We start from the raw sequence: 17,792 nt of genomic DNA on the forward strand, positions 1-17,792 counted from the left end.
TTTCAGCACGCAATTTATACTTGTTCACCCTACGCTCCTTTGTTTTTTTACAAAGAAGCCAGTCGATGACTTGTAAGTAAAATCTTGTTCTGTGTTCTTGTTCTTACCTTTAAGCCAGTAAAAAAAAGCTATTTTATGTAGTTGTGCCTTAATATATTCTAATTCCAGAAGCTGCAAAAATCTTTTACTTTTGCCCTTTTTTATTTCGATATCATAAAGGAAAACCCGGTTATTGTTGTAAAAATTTATACTTTCTTGCAGATCCTGCAACAAGAATCTACCTAGTTTTGCCAATTTTTCGATGTCATATCTTTAAGTTTTCCAAGTTGATAAACATAACGGTTACGAACATTATCATCTGAACATGGCATGACATTCGATATTATTCGATTGTACAATCTGTCAATCGATAGTAGTACATCAAAGAATGCAACGATAGTGTCATCGATAGTTTGCTACTCCTACTTGTCAGCCGAAACAGAGAATATTTTATTTTTTGCTGGAACCAAGAAAACAACGTAGAGTTGGACGACGCACTAATTTAATTTTATTATTATTTTTTCTTTGCCTACTCGCAATAAAAAAACAATACATATTTTTCATAACAACAAAATCAAATCAAAGGCAAAAAGTGAATAACAACAATAACAGAGAGAAAAAAGTGTTAATTGTGGAATTATTTTTCCTTTGGTGAACAAAGGTAAGTACCGATAAGTTGGAAAAAAGAGAGTGTTGTGTGTGTGAGTAGAAAAAAACGCAGAAGAGGTATTAAAACCCAAACCAATGAAAGAAAAAGGTTGTGTGTTCTTTGTGAGGGGCGAACGGGGACCATGGGGATTTACATGAAAAATTGATAATACCCGTAAAAAAATGTTATTTAAAATAGTTTGCTTAGGCTGCTAGAAAAACGACATATTTATGTCTATTTTAAACAACAACGATGTAAATGTGTGTGAAAAAGGGTGGGGACTGCTGTTTTGTGGATTACTCTCCTTTTTTTTAAAACACGTCGTGATGACTCCGCTGCACACAATTTCCGAGTTATGCCAATGATACCCACAGCAAAAAAAAAAAAAAAAACAATGAACTTTTGGAACCCCTATTTGTGTATGTTTCCGAAAAAGGGGGGACAATGACGCAGTCAGACGACGACTAGACATTTATTATTGGTCGTTATTTTTGCATTGTTTGGTTGCTTTACATATTCATTTTCCCTTTACGCTCAACAATTTGCATCGTCAAAAGCCAGTCATCGATAAAAAGTTAAAATTAAAATTCTTTTCACACATAAGCCGCAACGGCCGGCGTCAGCAGAATTTCTCTGCTTTCATATATATCCGTCGTCAGCGTTTGGCTGACTTTTCTTGTTTTGAAGTGGATTTATTTTTTTTTTGTATTTCATCCAAATACATGTGGGTCCTCCCCATTGCTTTCAACCATCCCATAATGTCTTGAAATATCCTGTACTCATCACACGGCTTATTCTCTATGCATAACTTCTTGTGTGTGTGTGTGTGTGTGTGTGTGTGTACGTGATTCACTGCCCACAACATTATTTTCATGTGTTTGTATGTGTGCGTATTTTTTTTTTTTTTTTTTTTTTGAATGACATTTCCTTTTAGTTGTTGTTTTAAGCAATGCCGCGCTACTAAGATTTTGCATTTGATTGCAAAATTACTGACATCCATTGTTGGTTGTGTGCTCCTTGTTTGCATACTTTTTTCCCCTTTTCGATATTTCCTTTATTTCTCCTATGCCGGTCGTTGTTGTTATGATTCGTTTTTTACATGGATTTTAGTCTCTCCCCACTATGATTCATACATGGTTTTTTTGCCTATATGGGTAGTTGTTCTTTTTGGTGTGTTTGTTATCAAATTGGGCAACCCTGTCTACCTCTCTCTCTCTTTCTTTTTCTCCCTTTCAAATCAAAGATAAACATTAGAAATGATCGCCGTTTAGGGTGTGCTGCCACTGTCTTCGTTATGCGGTTATGCTTTGCATAAACTGACGTCGACGCAACGCTTTAACTATCGACTTGGTTGTTCTGTTTAGCGGGTCAAGTGCACGGCGTTGGGTGATTAATTTTTTTTACACTAATCAAATTTCTACTTTGCCTGTTAACATATATTTCTGGCTAGAAAAAGCGCAACAATGCCAATGCAAAACCACAACATCAAGTAATGAAGGGTGTCGTTTTTCCTCTTCCTCTTCGCACCCATAATTGTTCAAAGCAACCAAATATTGATGTTAATGAGGTCTTAAAAAAAAGAAAAACTAGGAAAAGGTGTAAATAAATACCATTGATGGTCATGTACGAAAGAATGTAGTAGACAAAGGAAAAAGTGATAAAAAAAAAAACTAAAAAGAAAGGTGAAGTTTATTTTGTTTTTATAAAACACTCAAGGTCATGTGTAAAAGTGTCTGATTTCAGTTTGCGCAAAAAGGTAAACAAAGAGGAAATGAAAAGTAATGCTGTTGTTGGTGTAGTTTGTCAGTTGTTTTTGATTTGTGTATTGTCTTATTATTTTAAAACGTGGGTATAGATCATCTTCTGTCGAATTTTTTCATTAGGGACCATTTCTTTGACCGCAAAACGCAAAGCGTCGTCATTGTGTTTTGTTACTCATTGTGTAAAAACGAATTAATACCTTGTCATGCGAAAAGACATTGATGTGTGTTTTATTTCGTTAGTTTTTAAATTGGTAACAAACTTGTTTTATCAGAAATATTCAAATATCATGTATTCCTCCTCCACAAGCCACTTGGGCGAAAGAATCGTGCGTGCAGATGTTTTAAGAAAAATCTTATTGTCCATGGAACTCCCTATGCTGCCTGGTCCCCGATTATGTTGAAGTGGGTGGGTAAATAAGATAAATATTGTTCTTTTCTAGAATCTGCAAGAAATTTAATACAGGGTGAGATAAAAAACTATAACCCCATAATTTTTACATTTTTTTTTAAATTTATTGAATAAAAGCAAAAAATATCGGAAATAGCATCAAATTTTAGAATAAGTTTAGATTTTTTCGAATATTGGTCACCTTTGGCACGAATTATGGCCTTCAAACGGCCAATGAAACCGTCTGTCACCGTCGCTGCCCGAATGTTGCTCTGCGGTATTTTGGCCCATTCCCGGGCAAAGTTAGGTATTTTTTAGTGCCAACATTGCTTTCCTTGCAAAATACTCCAGACACAATGGTCCAACGGATTGGTATGCGTTCGAAGATTTGGTGGCTGGAAATGAAGCAAGGAACATCTGTCGGACGAGTGTCTTTGGAAATGACAGCAGTCTGAAGTTGGTTGCAGTTTTTTTTTTCATCTCAACCTGAATTTTGCAATTTTTTTTTCTTTCAAAATTTTAATAGTTTTCCAAGAACTTTCCTACGAGAACACACACTTGATTGACCTGTAGAGAGACTATTTTAAGATCGTTGTTTTTTTTATCATCCATTCGACTTAAAGTCTAACAATTATGGCACAAACATGGGCAAAAGAGAAGCGTTGAACTTCCCCTCAAAACGTAGACAATAATCGGCTAAAGAGAAAAGCAAGGAAACCAAGTCTAGCCCCCTCCCAATCCCACCAAAAAAAAAAAATCCCTTAAGGTGCTGCTGATACATAGAAGGGGGGTTTCTTTTACTGGCTTTAAAGTCATCGACTGGAAAAGGCCACCAAGAAGGATCAAGTATAAATTATATACCGACATTGGACTAAGTTAACCTAAAACTAGGAAATAGCTAGCCGATGACTTGAGCCAGCAAGAAGAGCCTTCTATGTGTTTCCACCTTTTAAAAGTAGTTTTCTTTCTTCAATGCCGCCTTTCGAAAGGTTTTAATACCTCTTCGAGTCATTTTTTTCTTAAACTTAAAATATTTTTGTAATTTTTCCCAAAAAACCAAAATGATTTGCATTGGGATTTGATTAAATTAAAATTTTGTTCTTTCGTTTTTTTCCTTTCTTTTCCGTTTTCCTTTTTCGTGTGGAATGCAGAAACAAAACGCGCGCGCGCTCTATCATTCTCTCTCTACCAAGTTTTCCCATTTTGCTTGCCTTGCATAGGCATAGTTACAAGCATGGCTATAGCTGTGGAAAATCGTTGGAAAAAAGCCATGCTTTTACCATTGCCCGATGATTTCCTACGTTTTGAGGTGACCAACAATATCTCGGCCGATGCTCAGGCTGCCATGGCCCTCTATCGCCAACAAATGCCACAATATGTGGCGCCCAATCATATGGGCCGTCTAAGTATTACCTGTGCCCAGGCCAAATTGGCCCGTAACTATGGTCTGACACGCATGGATCCCTATGTACGCATACGTGTTGGCCACTATGTCTATGAAACGCACACCGATCCAAATGGCGGCAAGAATCCACGTTGGAATCGTGTTATCCAATCGCAATTGCCCGTGGGAGTCAATACCATGTATGTGGAGATCTATGATGAGTGTAGTTTCAAAATGGACGAACTGATAGCTTGGTGTGAAATTAAAATTCCGGAACGTGTGTTTGCCGGCGAAACCCACGAGGAATGGTATCCGTTGAGTGGCAAACAGGGTGATGGTCTTGAGGGTGCCATCGATATTGTTTTGAGTTTTTCCAATCAACCTGCAGTACAGCCTTATATGTATCAAACAGCAGGAGCACCATTGCTTATGGTTCCACCTGGCAGACCAATGCCAATTTTTGTGCCACCACCCCAGCAGCAGCAGACGGTAGTTGTACAAGGTGGTGGTGTAGCAGTGCCGCCAACTGGAGTAGCAGCAGTACCCCAACCTCCACCCCAATTAAGTGCCGAAGAATTGAAACAAATTCAGGAAATGTTTCCCAACATTGATACCGAAGTTGTTAAGACAGTGTTCGAAGCGAATCGTGGAAATAAGGATGCTACCATCAATTCATTGCTTCAAATGAATGAATAAGGAAAATGGCATGGCAGACCAGATCAGACCAGATCCCAAAAGAAGCAGCTCCAATAAACAAAACCAGATACATTAAGTGAAAAATCAAATATTTAAAAATGTGTGTCTATGGTCCCTTACCTTTCCCTCGACTCGACTTTCTCATTCCCCAACTTATATATTGGTCTATACTAGTGGCGTATAATAACCTTTTAGTTAATCTCTATACAAAAATTTCTGAATTATACATAATAATAAAATTATGAAAATTATGAATTATGAAATATGAATTCAGCGTTGTTTTGGTGCAGCAGGGTGGTTAGGTGAAGAACATATTTTTGTCAATGTTGTTTTCTGGAAATGGTCATCTTTATACCCTCAGTCATATGGCTACAGAGGTTGTATATATCATTTGATACGGGCAAAACGAACCTTAGCGAAAAAACGGTTTTAGATTCTAGGTCTCTTTGGACCAAATCCGTTTCAGGACATTTGGAATCGAACTAGCGATGTCCGTCCTTCCGCACGATAACTCTCGAAGGGAGTATTCGATTTCGTCCAAACTTGGTACATCGTAATATTTTAGTCAAACTTAAATCGAGTTCCGATATGGACAATATCGGTCCACTCCTTCTAGTACCTCCCACACAAAATGTCAACATTTTCAAAGAAAATAATTTACTGCACAGAAGGAGAAAGGATAATTCGATTTTTCTCCAACTTTGCAAATCTTAATATTTACATCAGTTCTAGGTCAGGTGCGAAAATGGACAATATCGCTTCACTCCATCAAGTACCTCCCACACAAAGGGTTAAAATTTTAAATAAATACAACTCTTATAAAATGTGATGTAAGTGTCCGATTGCTTTCAAATTACACACATCACAACATTTTTATTAACTCTAAGTCTGGTGTTAAGATGAGACACATCGGTCCACTTCTTCTGGTACCTCCCCCCCAAAGGGTGAAAATATTGAATAACCATACAGCTCATAAAACGCGAAATAAACACCCGATTCCATTCAGACTTGGCACATCTCTATATTTCCAGCAACACAAGATCTGTTATTAAAATGGTAGAGATCGGAGCATTCCTTCTGGTACATTCCTCACAAAGGCTCAAAGTTTCGAATAACAAAAACGATCATAAAATCCGAAATAACCATCCGATTCTCTTCATATTTCACACATCCCATTATTTCTACTATCACAAGATCTGCTGTGAAGATGGAATATATCGGCCCACCCCTTCTGGTACCTTCCCCACAAAGGGTCAAAATTTTGAATATTCATGGAGCTCCTAAAACACGAAATGAACACCCGATTCCATTCAGACTTTGCACATCTCAATATTTCCATCAACACAAGATCCGTTATAAAGACGGTAAAGATCGGACCATTTCTTCTGGTACCTCCCACACAAAGGGTCAAAATTTTGAATAATTATAACTCTTATAAAATGTGATGTAAGTGTCCGATTGTTTTCAAATTACACACATCACAATATTTTTATTAACCCTAGGTCTGTTGTGAAGATGAGACACATCGGTCCTCTCCTTCTAGTACCTCCCCTACAAAGGGTCAAAATTTTGAATATCCATGGAGCTCCTAAAACACGAAATGAATACCCGATTCCATTCAGACTTGGCACATCTCAATATTTCCATCAACACAAGACCTGTTATAAAGACGGTAAAGATCGGACCATTTCTTCTGGTACCTCTTCTTGGAAGAACAAAACGCTCCAAGAAAGCGAAACAAGCATCAAACTCTCCTCAAATATCACAAATACATACTTTTTTTTTTGCTAACACGCGATCTGTTGTGATGATGATATACAGGGTGAGATGAAAAAAAAAACTGCAACAAAGTCAAACGTCATAATTTTTAAATTTATTTTTTTTTTTTTTAATTCCAATGAAAGGAAGCTAAAACTGTCGGAAATAGCATCAAATTTTAGAAAAAAAAAACGCTGCCCGAATTTTGCTCTGCGGTATTTTGGCCCACTTGCCAGATCGAAATATTTCTCTCAACCCGAAACCTGAGATGGAATTGGAATTTATTAGAATTTATAATTTCTCATAAAATTGGGTAAAAATGTTCGATTTTCTTGTAATTTGAAGTATAGTATATGAATGAAGTATAAAACATGGAATAATTCGGTTGACCACGTACCAGAAATATTACGCAAATTTTACCATGATCACATATCTCATGTAAAGTGAAGTCCAAAAATGACACGTCGCAATATTTATGCCATATTTATTTAGGCCCGATACGAAATGGACGATAATTGGCACGATAATTGTGTAATTTTTCTCCAATTTATTTGTATCCTCTGTGTTTAAAATATAGTTTGCCTGGTGACAACACTGAAACAAAGTATAAACGTATTCCCTCTCTCTCTCTTAAATATCATCTGTCGTTACATCTCACCATAATATATGATCGATAGTTTTTGGAGAAACACTGGTGTAAACGCAGTTAGCACAGACTATAAGGCGTTATTACACAACGTCTTTACACCAACGCCACCAGACATATAATCAAAGGAAATAATGACAATCAAAATAACGGCGTTCTTAAAAAAAAAAACATGTCAGGTGTTAAACATAAGCCGTTACAGTTTTGGCGCCAAAAAGGCTTCCCCTTTTTGAAAAAATTAAATACAAGTTATAACTTCTTTTTATCCTCCCTGTGTAAAATATAGTTTGCCTGGTGGCAACACTGAAAGAAAATTCTAAACGTATTCTCTCTCTCTCTCTCTTTAATCTCATCTGCCGTTATCTCTCACCATAATATATGATCGATAGTTTTTGGAGAAACACTGGTGTAAACGCAGTTAGCACAGACTGTGAGGCGTTATTACACAACGTCATTACACCATAGCCACCAGACATATAATCAAAGGAAATAATGACAATCAAAATACCGGCGTTCTTAAAAAAAAAAAAACATGTCAGGTTGTAAACATAAGTCATTACACTTTTGGCGCCAAAAAAGCTTCTCCTATTTGAAAAAGTTAAATTAAAGTTATTTAATTAAATTAGACAAGACAATGGAAGATCTTCAATTGAAGGTTATGTTAATATTTGAACTATTTCAACAAATCCAATACGTAGGTACCACCTATCTACCCTATCTACCCTGTCGTCCATTTCTTTTTTTCTCAGCATCTTGCTAATAAAATCTCGCTAATTGATCATAATTAGATTTACTACTACTTTTAAATGCCAGTCAGCAGTTAGGCAGGCAGGCGGTGTACTTGAGAAACCACCATCCCACCCCATCCCTGTAGCCAGCCAGTCAGCCGAGTCAAGTCGCTATAATTGTTATTCAAATTCTTTTCATTTTTATCAAGCGCATTAGCAATGAGGCGCTACAATCAAACAATTGTTGTTTTTCTTGCCTTTTCTTATCGTATCTTTGGAAAAATATATATAAGTGTGTGTGGCAGATTGTTTTACTTTGTTTTTTTTTTTTTTTTTTTTTTTTTCATTTATAATTTCAATTATTGTTGATACTTTTTACGTTTCTCAAACAATTTCGAAAAGTAAAAAAAAAAAAACAAAATGCCGTAACAAACAACCATCAAATTGATAATAAAAAAATATTGCAAAAAGCCAAAGCAAAACAAAACCAGTTAAATTTTATATATGATATAAAAAAACCCCAGGTATTTATAATAAATTTTAAACGTCTAGGCAGAGTTGGAAATTGATAGATTCGCTGCTAGCCATCGATCTATATATAGTAATGTAGGTTCATAGACATGTGTAAATGACAATTTTGTTTCTCAATTCTAGCTGTTGTTGGTTTGTTGTTGGCGTGTAACAAGAATATAAAAAATAAGCACATTGATTTGATTTCACAATAAGTTGTGGTTTTTACCATTTCTAGCAAAAAAAAAAAAAAAAAAAACTTGTACACTTCATCTGGGGTTTTTATGTGATATAATAGAAACACAGGGTGAGATGAAAGAGCTCCAACCAACTTCAGACTAACTGCTGTCATTTCTTAAGCCACTCGTCCGACAGCTGTTAAAATTACTCCAGTGACAGCTCATTTTATTGTTTGCAAGCGTACAAATGCCTTTTTGGTGAGAATTCTGCGGATACCATACCGTTGGACTATTGTGTCTGCGGTATTTTGGAAAGCAATGTTGGCACTAAAAGTGTACCACCAAAGTGTCGATCACCTAAAGCAAGCGCTGCGCCCGGGAATAGGCCAAAATACCGCAGAGCAACATTCGGGCAGCGTGTGACGGTTTCAGTGGCCGTTTGAAGGCCATAATTCGTGCCAAAGTTGACCTATTCGAACAAATCTAAGCAAATTCTAAAATTTGATGCTATTTCCGACATTTTTTGCTTTCATTCGATAACATTAAAAAAAAAAAAATAAAATAAAAATTATGGCGTTTGACTTTGTTGCAGTTTTCTATTTCATCCCGTATACCCTCTCCAGCCATGTAACTGAGGGTATAAAAATACCCACAAAATTGCTCCGTTCCAAAACCTGCAAGAATCTACAAGTTTTGGAAAATTTTATTTCGATATTATAAGGAAACAGAACGGTTAACGTAGTATCTTTTTTTACATTTTTGCATTTCTGGGACAGAGCAAATAGGCGTAATTACACATGAGGTGGCAACACTGTTTTTTTTAAGATATAGAATATTTTTTTAAGATATAGAATATTTAGTTGATAATACAAATTTCACACAGGGGAGTTATTTGCATTTTGTTGCCAAAAGGATGTTCCATCTGTTTTTTCGCCGTGTAGTAACGGCACATGCAACTTTGAAAAATAAAAATGTAATAACGGCTAAGGTTATTGTCATGTTCAAGTTTTGTTTTTATTTTTATTATTTTCTTTGCCCGTTTTTTGGGGGGTAAATGTAAGAGAGAAGTAATAACAAAAAATATAATTGCCAATTTTTTTTTTTTTGGCCACAATACTAAAATACCTTATTTTAAGCAAGCGCGAAAGGGGTAATCACAAAAAACAAACCTTGATTCCTCCCTTTGACTCCCCTTTACATGGTCATATACATTTTTTGGCGCCAAAATTACATTTGTTTAGCTTGCCCTCTCCCTTTGTGTGAAGTTTGTGTTAAAACGGCTCATTGTAATGTCATGTCGATAAAAAGGAAGGAAGAAGGAGAGAGTGAGAGCGTGAAAGTTGGGTGATCAGAGAAAACTTTTACTCCTCCCTCTCTCTCTCTCTCTCACCACAGATGGTCATAAAATTTTTGACACCAAAATTACAATTGTTTGGCTTTGCCCCTCTCTCTCTCTCTGTCTGTCTCTTTGTGTGTAACAACGGCTTGCAGCTGTTGTTTTTTACTTCACATAGACTTGTTTGCCCCCTGAAACAAGAAAAGGAAAGTTTTCGGGAAATTCCAAAGTGGAATTTATTAGTTTCAAGGATGTGACTTTTATTTAAGAATGTCTCATATGTATCATGAGAATATATCATGTATTTCGATCACTTCCTATGGATCCCTTTAAATTTCTTCTTATATACCCAGCCAATTGACATTAAAAAGGAGTATAAATTTGTGTGTGTGTGTGTGTGTATGTGTGCGAAACCAAGATATGATGAATATAATCATAACAAACTAAGCCATTGAGTATGGTATTCACAGAAGTAGGTAAATATAGTCACCCATGCTGTGACAAGTTGTGGTGGGTGGGGTAGGGTGGGGTGCGGGCAAGGTTTGATGTGCTGCCCGTTATAATGTTAAATGTGAATATAATCGATAACGAATCACTGGCGTGTCTGTGTGTGTGTGTGTGTCACAATTTCAATGGGTGTAAATGTTATTAATAACCTACCATCGCCTACCACCAATACCAACCACACAACAGTGTAGAAATAAAGGCGCAAGACATGGAAATCAGAGAAGCAAGTGTGATAACCAGGCAATTATGGCATGAAAAACATGGAACATATTTTGTTTTCTGTTTTATTTGAGGAAACACAACGAAAGCGTACAAAATTAAGAAATTTCAGGATTTTGGAATTTTTTTCATGAAATTTCCAATTTATTAACCTTTTTTCCTCTTCTTCTATTTTTAGCTGCTTCTTATATCTTAATTTACCACCATCACCAGAGTCTCCCCAACTACTCCAACACTTGCTAACTAATCTAAGTCTTCGCAATTACTACAACCCAACAAACACAACATCACAATGTCATCAGCCGAAGCCACCAATGAAGTTGATGTCCATCATGACGAAGATGTCCATGATTCCAACTATCAACCACCGCCAGAAAAAACCATTGAAGAAATTATGGCTGCCGATCAGGAAGATGAAAGTCTGAGACGTTACAAAGAACAATTGCTGGGTGAGGCCCAGGCGGAGAAAATTATTGTGGGTAAGTTGGGAGAGAGAGAGGGGGGGGGGGGGTAGGTATAATAATTATCAAATAATTCAAATTATTAAACAATTTTATTGCAGAATGAAAAGCCTGCTCTTTGAAAGAGTTGTAATATCAGCATGAAAATCTAACACGCCTTCAGCGCTGAAAGCCTCCTACTATTCCTTAGGTTAGGCTAGGTTAAAGGATTCGCAGTTGTATAAACAAGCACTCCACTCGGAGTAACCTTCATCTCCTTTCAGAGTTCAACGGCCAAATTCTATAGCTTTGTCCTATGGAGTTTTTGCAGGAATCAAGTGCATTTAAGCCTTCCGTCGCTCGCTCCTCGATGTTCCTCTTTCAGCTTAGTTTCTGGTCTAGGATGGTACTGATATATTTGGCTTCCGAAGAAAGGCTTAGTATAACACCATCAAGTATTGGTAGCGAAAAGTCTGGGATTTTCCGGTTAACGCCAAGTCCATTACAGCGTGCCCATCTGGAGAGTTTAACTAGAGCTCCCTGCATAAGATCTGAAACAGTTTGCGGGAATTTCCCAGCAATCAGCAAGACCACATCATCGGCGTAAGCCACGACCTTTGTCCCGCCAAGTTCCAGAATTTCATTTATCACCAAAAGCCAGAGTAATGGTTACAGAACCCCTCCTTTAACAAATCCAAGTCCTTTGTTTCTCTCAAAAGAGACGTAGAGATTGTTTCGTTTCGTAATGGAAATGCAATTATCCAAAAAGAAAATGCGAGATTTGAGCCTGAGAATAGCTTCCTTGAAACTTCAGCATATTTATTGCCTTAAAAAGTCTCGTAGAGGTCGTTAAAATATCCTGGCATTTATTCAGGTCAATGCCCCCATTTTGTCTCAGGGCAAAATCCACAACGAACATAAAGGCATGGAGCCCAAAAAGCCTCCTAGAGCTCCCAATAGTCTTCAAAACATTTATTGTTTCTAAAAGCCTTGTAGAGGGTCCTCCTTTAATTCGTTGAAGATCGAGGAATTTACTGCCTCCCATGCTGAGCTTCTGGGGGCTTCTTATAGAAATGCTAATTTTTCTTCAAATCTGCAAAGGTTCAAGGTTTTGTGGGCCAAAACCCGGAAAGAAAACCAAGGCATGGAGCCCAAAAAAGCCTCCTAGAATTTCGAAAAGTCTGCAAAATATTTATTGCTTAAAAAGCCTTGTAGAGTTCCTTAAAATATTCTTGAATTTTCTGAGGTCAATATCTCCTTTAATTTAGTCTTAGTTTTCTGTAAAGACTCAACGATTTGTGGGCCCAAACCCAGAAAGAAAATAAAGGCATGGAGCTCAAAAAAGCCTCCTAGAATTTCGAAAAGTCTTTCAAACATTTTTTTGCTTCAAAAGCCTTGTAGAGTTCCTTAAAATATCCTGGGAAGTGCTAAGGTCGTTAAATCGTTGAAAATCCAGGATTTTAGTTCCTCCCTGCTAAGCTGAGAGTTTCTTAAAATATTCTGGAATTTGCTCAGGTCAATGGCTTCTCTTGAAGATCTAGGATTTTAGTGCTTCGCTGCTGAGCTTCTGGAGGCTTCTTATAGAAGTGCTAATTTTTCTTCGGCATAGCATTCTGCGAAGACTCAACGTTTTGTGGGCCCAAACCCAGAAAGAAAATAAAGGCATGGAGCTCAAAAAAGCCTCCTAGAATTCCCAAAAATCTTCAAAACATTTTTTTTGCTTCAAAAGCCTTGTAGAGTTCCTTAAAATATCCTGGAGTTTACTGAAGTCAATGCCTCCTTTAAGTCGTTGAAGATCCAGGAAATCCATAGGAATGCTATTTTTCCTTTTGACTAACATCCTGCAAAAAACTCAACGTTTTGTGGACCAAAATCCAAAAGGAAAATTTGGGCATGGAGCCCAAAATAGCCTCCTAGAATTCCGAAAATGTTGATGATTTTAGCGACATTATTCATCCGAATTGTCTCAAATTTGGTATTTGAAGTTCGTAATGAAAACCACAGCCTAAGACAGAAAATTGTCTGTGCAGGTCCACGTCTTCGCATAGCCCCCATATAACCGTACCTCTCGATATTCGGTATTTTAATGATATTAGCGACATTATTCACCGGAATTGTTTAAAATTTGGTATTTGAAGTTCGTAATAAATACTACAGTCTATGACAAAAAATTGTCTGTGCAGGTCCACGTCTTCGTATAGTCCCCATATAGCGGTACCTCTGGATATTCGGTATTTTGATGATATTAGCGACATTATTCACCCGAATTGTTTCAAATTTGGTATTTGAAGATCGTAATGAAAACCACAGCCTTTGACAGAAAATTGTCTGTGCAGGTCCACGTCTTCGTATAGTCCCCATATAGCGGTACCTCTGGATATTCGGTATTTTGATGATATTAGCGACATTATTCACCCGAATTGTTTCAAATTTGGTATTTGAAGATCGTAATGAAAACCACAGCCTTTGACAGAAAATTGTCTGTGCAGGTCCACGTCTTCGTATAACCCCCATATAACCGTACCTCTCGATATTCGGTATTTTGATGATATTAGGGACATTCTTCACCCGAAATGTTTCAAATTTGGTATTTGAAGTTCGTAATGGATACTGCAGCCTAAGACAGAAAATTGTCTGTGCTGGTCCACGTCTTCGTAGAACCCCCATATTACGGTACCTACCGATATTTGGTATTTTGATGATTTTAGCGACATTATTCACCCGAAATGTTTCAAATTTGGCATTTAAAGTTCGTAATAGACACTGCAGCCTAAGACAAAAAATTGTCTGTTCAGGTCCACGTCTTCTTATAGCCCCCCCTGAAACGTTACCTCCCGATATTCGGTATTTTGATGATTTTAGCGACATTATTCATCGGAATTATTTCAAATTTGGTATTTGAAGTTCGAAATGGATACCACAGCCTAAGACAAAAAATTGTCTGTGCAGGTCCACGTCTTCGTATAGCCCCCATATAAGAGTACCTCCCCATATTCGGTATTTTGAAGATGCAGTTCCACGTCGTCGTTTAAACCCTAATATGACGGCTACATTTGGTATTTTTAAGATTTTAACAGAATTTTTAACAGATTTTATTTTTTTTGAAAATTGCCAAATCTGTTCCAAATGTTGAAGTGTATTCAATATTCGGCCCGGCCGAAGTTACAGCTTTTTTTACTTGTTAATTTTTTTAAAATCCACGTTGTTAGGACTTCCTAAGTCCGAGAAGAATATTTCACGTTGACGAGGGGTTCTCGATTTCCCTTAGAATTGTTTTCAAATCCCAGTTGTCAGGAGCACCTTTTAAAGCTGCCTAAAAAATCCCTCATGTTAGGTTTATATGCGGACGTCATAAATAAATGCTTACTCCTACAACCCATCCCATTTAAATTTTTTAATAAAATAATGTCTTTCCCTCTCTTTCCAGATCCCAACGATGAACGCAAAGTTTTGGTGAAAAAGCTAGCCTTGGTCTCAGAAGGTCGCCCCGATATGGAATTAGATTTGACGGGCGATTTAACTCAGCTAAAGAAACAAGTATGGAAAAAAAATGAATTCCCTCCCAAAATATGTGGACTTTTAAACATTCATGGGTTTCCATCATTTCAGGTTTTTGTTATCAAAGAAGGTGTCCAATATCGAGTGCGCATTGATTTCATTGTTCAAAGAGAAATTGTGCATGGCCTTAAATATGTACAAAAGACTTATCGTTTAGGTGTCCCTGGTAAGTTTTGTGCAATATTGTGAAGAGACAAAAAAAAAAAAAAAAAAAAAAAAAAAAAAAAAAACAACGACCTTCAATTGCAAACCATTTCGAAACTTTGTAGGGCTTCACCTCACCTTGTCACCATCAACAAAAAAAAAAAATCCCACTAAACACAATTTCCGTAACGCTATTCATTTTGCATTTGTAATTGAATTTCACAATTCCCAATGCTTTCGCTTTAGGCATTTTGAATACATACCTTTAGTCTATCCTACACTGCCATCGTAAGCACTACACAAACACACACCCCGAGCTACCTACTAAACCATGTTCTCCAATTCCAATATTGCCAATATATTTTGTGGAATTTTTGGTGTTACCTATATAATTATAATTGCATTATTCATAACGGTCTTAGTAATATGTTGAGAACGAGATTTATAAATAATTTTGTAAATATTTATTAATTTATTACAATTTGTGCTTCTTTAACCACATTTGTGTTTTTCTCTTACGTGTCTTTTGTCTTGGATTAAAAAAAAAATACATATAACAAATGTCTTTTTCTACGCCTTAACCACATGGTTTTTTTTCTGATCCAACCAACAAATCTGTAAATGTTGTTTTGTGTGTCTGCAACGTTTCGTTTTCGTCTCTTTTTTTTTTTCTTCTTTAAATAAATGTGCCTTTAATCAACTAATCCAACATCAAAACAATAACAAATACTAAAGATTTAGTTGGTAAGATATTTTTGGTTATTAAGAAAATTCCGATATGTAAATGAAAGTGTTCCATGGCAATTGTGGATGAGGGTTTCTTAAGAAAAATATCAAAAAAAAAAATTAAATTTTGGAATTTCTTTGATTTTTGACCAAATCCCCATATACCATTATTTAAGGGGTTTGGTGGTAAAGAAGGAAATTTTTTTCACAACATTTCAGGAGGGGTCTTCGAACAGAAGTTCTTCTAAAAGTTCTTTAATTCGGAAAAAATATAACCTAACTAAAAAATATAAGTAGTTTTTGGATCTTTTCTGAGTATTAACCAAAAATCGGTGAGTTTTTCATTTTAGCGTTATGGTGTCAATGGAAAAATTATTCTCCACAAAATTACACTGGGGGTAACCGACCGATGGAAATGTGCAAACCTAAACGATAACTGTAAAATATCCATAAGAAAATAGATATTTTGAAAAAAAGCTTACTTTTGGTTGAATTAAGTAGGTATTTTTGAATTTCGCCCAAATCTCCCACATTGCTTTCTTTTACGGAGTTGGTGTTAAAAGAGAATATGTTCCCCATTAAATTTCACATGGGGTGCTCAAACAAAATTACTTTCAAAATCCAGTATTTATATCAATACCAACGCCATTTCAATTTTGTAAATTTAACCAAAAAAAGTTTTCGTGTAATTTTTAGGACTTTTTTGAATTTCTTCAAATTTTAAGTAATGCTTCATCTTAGCCTTATGGTGTCAATGGAAAAAATGTTCTCCACAAAATTCCACTGGGAGTAACCGACCAATGGAATTGTATAAATCTAATAGATATCGGTAAAATTTTAATAAGAAAATAGACATTTAGAAAAAATGCTTACTTTTGGTTAAATTAAGTAGGTTTTTTGAATTTTGCCCAAAATCTCCCACATTGCTTTCTTTTACGGAGATGGTGTTAAAGGAAAATATATTTCCCATTAAATTTCACATGGGGTACTCAAACAAAATTACTTTCAAAATTGAGTATTTATAGCAATAAAAACTCCATTGCAATTTTGTAAATTTAACAAAAAAAAAAACTCTTTTTTGGGTGTTTTCGGAATCATGCCAAATTTTTGGGAAAGACCTCATTTTAGCCTTATGCTTTCGATGGAAAAAATATTCCCCACAAAATTCCACCAGGGGTTGCCATACATCCGAACTCTATATTTATTTAAGATTTCCTTGAAAATATCAATATTAAATTATTTATTTATAAAAAAATATTTTTATTCCTATTTTTCTCTAGAAACCCATTGCCATGGAACATTTGCTGATATTTTGTTTTTAATTTCTATATAAATATATTTTATGTTTTTAATTTTGTTTAATAATATTAATTTATTTGCATTTTTCTCCCCTGTCTGATGTAGTTGATAAAATGACCCATATGGTTGGCTCATATCCACCCAAAAAGGAAATCCAATGTTATATTACACCACCTGAGGAGGCACCCTCTGGCATGATGGCTCGTGGTACTTATTCGGTTGCATCCCTCTTCACCGATGATGATAAACATCAGCATTTGAAATGGGATTGGACATTTGAAATAAAAAAGGATTGGGAATAAACGAGGAGAAGGAGGAGGAGGTGTGTCGCGAATGGATGGAGATGGTCTGTCTGCTGTCTGGCGCAACAGATAGAGCATGTATATGTGTGTGTATGTACGTGCGTGCATTAGTGTATAAAGAAAAGCAACATAAACTCAAGCAACAACAACAATAACAATATAGGCTGCATTAAAAATTTTACAAAAAAAAGAAAGGTTATGTTATCAAATCCAAACAAAAGTATTCAAAAATAAGAATTTTTCTGTAAAACCCATTAAGATGATAATAAAGTACCAAAAAAATATTAAAAAGAAATATATTCTAAAAGAAGATTTTTCAAAAATCCCCCCTTACATTTTATAAGAAAACCAAAACATAACCTAACAAAAAATATCCCTTGGGAAAAATTAGCTAGTTTTTTGTTTATGTAAAACTCAAACACCAAGTCATGTAAATGCCATCATGCTATTTTGTATTATTTGTTGTATTTCCTAAAAGCAAAAGTATTTTTCTTTGTATTTTTTTCTGAAAAGTAAAAAAT

General features: G+C 35.8%; 2 protein-coding genes across 4 annotated transcripts; both read left to right on the forward strand.

The window, feature by feature from the left end:
• Nucleotides 1–477: 477 nt before the first annotated feature.
• On the forward strand, nucleotides 478–17,465 carry LOC101899946 (rho GDP-dissociation inhibitor 1). Of its 3 annotated transcripts, none has more exons than XM_005191338.4 (5): nucleotides 478–700; nucleotides 10,981–11,281; nucleotides 14,670–14,779; nucleotides 14,852–14,966; nucleotides 17,075–17,465. In XM_005191338.4, exons 2-5 carry the CDS (start codon nucleotides 11,095–11,097, stop codon nucleotides 17,269–17,271), a joined length of 609 nt encoding a protein of 202 aa, XP_005191395.1. In that variant the 5' UTR covers nucleotides 478–700; nucleotides 10,981–11,094; the 3' UTR covers nucleotides 17,272–17,465. The 3 variants fall into 3 exon arrangements, with proteins under 3 accessions (XP_005191395.1, XP_058980079.1, XP_058980078.1); XM_059124096.1 differs by lacking the exon at nucleotides 478–700 and adding an exon at nucleotides 703–740; XM_059124095.1 differs by lacking the exon at nucleotides 478–700 and adding an exon at nucleotides 10,871–10,892.
• On the forward strand, nucleotides 2,426–5,188 carry LOC109611600 (toll-interacting protein). The gene is made up of 2 exons (XM_020039552.2): nucleotides 2,426–2,444; nucleotides 3,991–5,188. The coding sequence occupies exon 2, from the start codon at nucleotides 4,074–4,076 to the stop codon at nucleotides 4,917–4,919; it is 846 nt and encodes a 281-aa protein (XP_019895111.1). The 5' UTR covers nucleotides 2,426–2,444; nucleotides 3,991–4,073; the 3' UTR covers nucleotides 4,920–5,188.
• Nucleotides 17,466–17,792: the final 327 nt, after the last annotated feature.

This window comes from Musca domestica, unplaced genomic scaffold (genome assembly GCF_030504385.1).
Source record: "Musca domestica strain aabys unplaced genomic scaffold, Musca_domestica.polishedcontigs.V.1.1 27, whole genome shotgun sequence".
Lineage (NCBI taxonomy): Eukaryota > Metazoa > Arthropoda > Insecta > Diptera > Muscidae > Musca > Musca domestica.